At 44.0% G+C, this 5,312-nt stretch overlaps 1 protein-coding gene across 1 annotated transcript; it reads right to left on the bottom strand.

The window, feature by feature from the left end:
• Positions 1-1,340: 1,340 nt before the first annotated feature.
• mc4r (melanocortin 4 receptor) lies at positions 1,341-4,502 on the bottom strand. The gene has a single exon (XM_004081195.5). It carries the CDS (start codon positions 3,554-3,556, stop codon positions 2,591-2,593), a length of 966 nt encoding a protein of 321 aa, XP_004081243.1. The 5' UTR covers positions 3,557-4,502; the 3' UTR covers positions 1,341-2,590.
• Between the last annotated feature and the right edge of the window lie 810 nt (positions 4,503-5,312).

Genomic DNA, 5,312 nt, shown 5'->3' with positions numbered 1-5,312 from the left:
GGACGTGACTGGAAAGCGACCAAAGATCAGCAAGAGACTCCCTGATGTTAACCGAAGGCCGGGGTGAGATCATTTCAGTTTTTCTTTTTGTTGACTTTGGGAGGAATCATTGAGTTGGACCCGCTTCCGCGCTTACAGGTGGAGGACGCTAGATGGACAAATAGGGTGAAAGTAAACACATGCACGGACCTATATGGAAAGTTCATGGAGTGTGACTAAAAAACTGTGAATTGTGCTGGATAAAGAGCAGATCTTGATTTAATTGGTTGTTCATTTGTTCATTTATGTTCAATAGTCAACCTGCGACAATCGTAAGACTCTAAATGAACTGTAGAGTGTTACAGGATGACTGGATGGATGGATGAATGGATGGATGGATGAACTAAATCCAGCACAGCCTCACCTTCTTTCTTTTTCTTCTTCTGCCTCTTGACGACCACCTGGATGACGAGTCCTCGTCTAGAAATCCTTTTGGTTGCTCGTTTCTGGAAGGTTCTTTTCTGATAATAGTTTTTTCTAAGTCTTGATGATGGATCTCCGTGGTTCGCCGAAGTCTCAAAGCAGTAAAAAACATCTTTGTCTGCGGTTACGGCTGTGACAGTATTTAGTTTAGGCTGTTCCATTTATTCTGTGTGTTGTGTAGTCTTTTCTATCAGAATGGGACTGTGTTGTTTTTGTGGATCTTTGTGTGTCTGATTGTTTGCAGGTGTGGTGTTGAAGGTAGGTGTGGCCTCCATTTGGACCCAAGCGGATGGCGGCAGCCTTCAAAAGCACCGTGTGGACCCCCAGTCTGTGAGAAGGGAGCTTGGCTGCCTGCAACAGTCTCCATTGCAGCTTGGCACTCTTCTCCATTTATTTCGTAGTTCTCCACCTGTTTTGTTGTGTTGCACTTTGTTGCTTGTTGTAGTTTCTGTGGTACTTTATAGTTTGTTTTGTACTTTGTAGTTTTGTGCCCACTCTGTTTGGTTTTTTGCTTTGTAGTAATGTTAAGTGAAGCTGTATGGGTTAACTACCATTTTCTTTAGTACTTGTAGTCCCCAAGATTTAGGGCTTACTTTTTGCATTTTGGCTCATCTTCTTATTTTCTTCTTCTTCATGTTATGCCCCATTCCCCCGAGACATAGGGTACATAACATAATCAGTGACTTGTTTCTTGTGTTTTGAATTTCTGTAAAATGTTGTTTTCTGTGTTTTCCTCTCCCCTAATTTCTGAACCTGTCATCATAGATCCAGTCTGGGTAAATCAGAGGATCCAGTTTAATTCATGCAAGTGTCTGTTAGAGAGAGAGGGTCGGGGAGTGGAGGTGGGATCTGCAGTCTGAAGAATCTGAGGCAGCACAGCCGCTTTATGGTTTATTGAGTGATTTGTACAAACAGCGGTACAGTGGCACACACATCACATTCCCAGCTGGCCACATTTCCATTAACATCAAACTTGTTGTGCAATTTAAAGCTCAGGGGTACCATTCAAGTATACAAAGTCATAAATAAATAAGGCAACACTGAAGAGATTTCACAGACACGGAACAGCCATAATTCTTAAATGCTGTCGGATAAAATTGTTCTAGTTTTACACAGTGCAGCTCATTTAAGGCAGCAATGGAAAGCAACAGTTACACAAACGCATCAGTACAGTTTCACATAAAAAATAGACTTTTTTTGATCACATAGACATGCTTCAAGTCACAAATATCTGACTGGCTAGACAGTGGAAAGCTTCTGGTCACTTTTAGTCAGGTAAGTGTCAGCTGATCATCAGCTGGTTCTGTAAGGTCCAGGCTGAGAGATCCACCCCAAGCTCCCCTAAAAAGCAGCATGATTTGTCAAACAATCAATGAATAACAACATAAATACAAACACAAATTAAATAAAATTTCATTTTTTTTCTTTTCACAAGTGCATTTATGTTTCTTTTCTGTTCATAGCTGCTTGTTCATGGGTTCATTTTCTCATATGAGCTTCTTCTGAACATAAAACAGACCTAAACAAAAACAAAAGGAAGAATGCATAACGGTCATGTAAAATAGTGCCTGAGAAAGTCATGATTTGAGATTTTCTTTTCACATTTAATCCTATTTTCCGTCAGTGCATCATCAGGAAGATGGACCTGAGAGAAAGGGGGTTTGTTGCTTGTGCTCCTTTTTCTGTTGCCGTAAGGTTTTTCCAGGGATGTGAGCAGAACCTGGGCCATCTCCCTTAAACACCTTCACACACTGTTCTGGCTCCATTCAAGTAAAACACCCTGATTGGCAGATCAGACCAAGCCAAGTGTGTTTGATTTTAGAATTACCATTACAAGAGAAGAAGTGTTTTTGCTATTTTCTTTTGATGCCAGTGGAATTGTTTGTATGTTCATTTGTTTCTCCCGTCCATCATCCTGTGATCATGGCTCCGTTTCGGTGCGTGAGCTCCTGGTGCTGCCTTCAGGTCATTTTTGAAACCGTGGGACTTTTGTGTTCCTGTAACTCTGTGGAATCCAGAGGTTGTAGATGTGGATGCATGCTGGTCACATGAGCATTCCTGCTACATGCCACTCCAGGACAGTTGATTGGTTGAACGTTGCAGCCACACAGACACACACACACATACGTCACACACACAGGAGAGCGTTGGAGCAGCAGAAGATCTCCTTGAAGGTTTTCCTCATCTCCTGGCTCCGGAAAGCGTAGATGATGGGGTCGATGACGGAGTTGCACATGATGAGAATGAGGTACATGTTGAAGTGCGACATGAAGCAGGTGCAGTAAGGGTTCCTGGGGCAGGTGATCATGAGGATGAGGTGGAGGAAGAACGGCGCCCAGCACACCACAAACACCCCGAGGAGGATGGTGAGGGTGATGGCGCCCTTCATGTTCGCCCGCTGGTGGATGGGCGCGTTGCCCGGCAGCGCCGCGATCCGCTTCATGTGCAGACGTGCCAGCAGGAACATGTGGACATAGAGGGAGGCCATGAGCACCAGCATGGTGAAGAACATGGTGATGAGACAGATGAGCACCGTGGTACTCTCCGAGTAGATGATGAAGAGGATACCCGACACAATGCAGCACGTCCAGATGCTGCTGATGACCACGGCTGCTCGCCGCAGCGTCACGATGTTGTGGTATCGCAGAGCGTAGAAGATGGTGATGTAGCGGTCAACGGCAATGGCCAGCAAGCTGCAGATGGAGGCCAGCAGAGAGCTGCAGATCATGGAGTCAAACACATTGTCCATGCTCTTGATGAGCCTGACAGGAATGCTCAGGTTGCCTCCGTTAATGAGCGCTATGACGATGGTCTCAGACGCGTTGGAGACGCTGACCAACATATCGGCTACTGCGAGGCTGCAGATGAAAAAGTACATGGGGGAGTGGAGGTTCTTGTTTTTAACGATCGCAGCAACAACCAGGATGTTCTCCAGCAGGCTGATGATGCCCAAAGTGAGGAAGACCTCAGTGGAGATCAGAAGCTGCTCGTAGCATCCCGCCGACGAGTCTTTCTGTCCTCCCAGGTCAGGAGGGAGAGTGGCCGAGGAGAGGCTTCTGTTGGGGACCGACCCATAAGGCAGAGTGGAGTTCATGATGACAGCAAGCAATGCTTTTCTTTGTTTCTATCAATCCATGGACTTTATGAGCTCCAAGAAAGAGAAAGAAAAAAAAAGTCTTCTTCTCTTTTTCAGAAGACAGTCGTCTGTAGATACCTTTTATTTTTCCACTCTGGTTTGTCAAAAACCCTAAAATAAGTCTAAGAAACGGAAATCAGGAGGCTCCCCGTCACTGTGCTCCAGCCAGCAGAGCATCGCTGCACAAGCCTGTTCGGTCTGTCTCTGCCCTCCGCCTCTCTGTTATTATAGCAGCCCCCCACCCCACCCCATCCTGTCTGCTCGCTGATAAGGAGGGAGGAGGAGGAGGAGGAGCTAGGTCGACCAAATGCATGAATGGAATTTTCACAATGGCTGCTGCAGCACTTCTTCCCCTGTGGTTCATTTGATAAAAATGTAAACAATATAGAAAATTAAAAAAAAGCTCCAACAGTGAAGGAAGGGAAACTTTAGTTTCAGTTTATAGATAAATTTGCTCATGAATATGAAATTTTCCACATTTTGATGTAAAAATAGAGTAATCCTGCAGTAAATTAAATGTTTTTAAACTAAAACTTTGCCTCATTGATGCATTTCTCTTAGTCAGCTTGTTTATGAATATACATTAAGCTGACATGAAACCAGCGACCGTCTCAGTCAGAGGCTTGTTGTCATGAAGACCCTCTGCTGAAACACAGAAAAATGAAAATAAACATACTACCATCCAGAAATGAAATATGTGAGTCTCTGTGGTTTGTCCTCAGAACAGGAAGTGTTCCATCACACAAAAATGATATTATAAATGTAACTGTTATCTATTGTAATCTATTACTTAGAAAAGAAGGAGAAACCTCAGATGAGGAGACCCGTTCAGACTCTAACGAAAAGAATGCAATGAGAACATTGGAGGAAACAAGAGAGATGAAGACTCAGCAGATACTTGCAGTAGACTAACCCTTTCAAACCCCCCCCCCCCCCCCCCTGCCTGGCTCGTCTTTTACGCCTCCATCAGTCAGGGGTCCGGGGCAACTCCATTGTTATTCAATCCATCCCTAAACAGCTGAAGAACAGTTCGTATCACTGTCAAGCTCCTGACTACAGTACCCATAATGCCCCAACAATCCATCCAGCAGTGTGGCTTTTACCAAAGTTGACCTAAAACATTTTGACAGATTTACGAGCGCCGTTAACCACAGAAAATCAACTGGAGGTCGGCAAGCACAACCAGAATTTATACTGAAGGCGCAAATTGGAAAAAATGTATTTATTTGTTTACATTAAATCAAACTGCTTCTTTCACTGCATTGAGATGAGCTTCTGTGACATTTTGTCAAAGACCTTTGTCAAAAGTTATACTTCCTGAATAAAAAAGCCTATTTTCTCTTTATTTTTATTTATGATATAAAACAAGAATTCCTTTATTGTTATCATAATAGTAACAAAACCATTACTATAAATCTTAATCTTCTGAAGGGTGAAGTCGGACTTTGGGGCACGTTTTAGGTTGTGGTCGGTCAGTGAGAAATCGACTCAAATGGGTCTTTTAGTTAAGAAAAAGCTCTTCTTGAGGAGCTGAAGAAGCTCAAGCTCCCAGCCAAAACCATGGTGCAGTTTTCCGCCATTGGTGAGTCCATGCTGACCTCCGCCATCACTGATTAGAGCCACACCCAGGATCAAACTCAGACAGCAGACAATGTTTACTATGCTGAGAGAATGATCGACTGGACCGTTCCGTCCCTGTTGGACCTGAACATAT

This window comes from Oryzias latipes, chromosome 20, assembly GCF_053564925.1.
Source record: "Oryzias latipes strain Hd-rR chromosome 20, Olatipes_Hd-rR_3.1".
Lineage (NCBI taxonomy): Eukaryota > Metazoa > Chordata > Actinopteri > Beloniformes > Adrianichthyidae > Oryzias > Oryzias latipes.
This window is presented reverse-complemented; position numbering and strand designations above follow the sequence as displayed.

What these genes read in the sequence shown, in the direction of transcription:
- mc4r (XM_004081195.5), bottom strand. Translation starts at nt 3,556, where the DNA reads ATGAACTCCACTCTGCCTTATGGGTCGGTCCCCAACAGAAGCCTCTCC.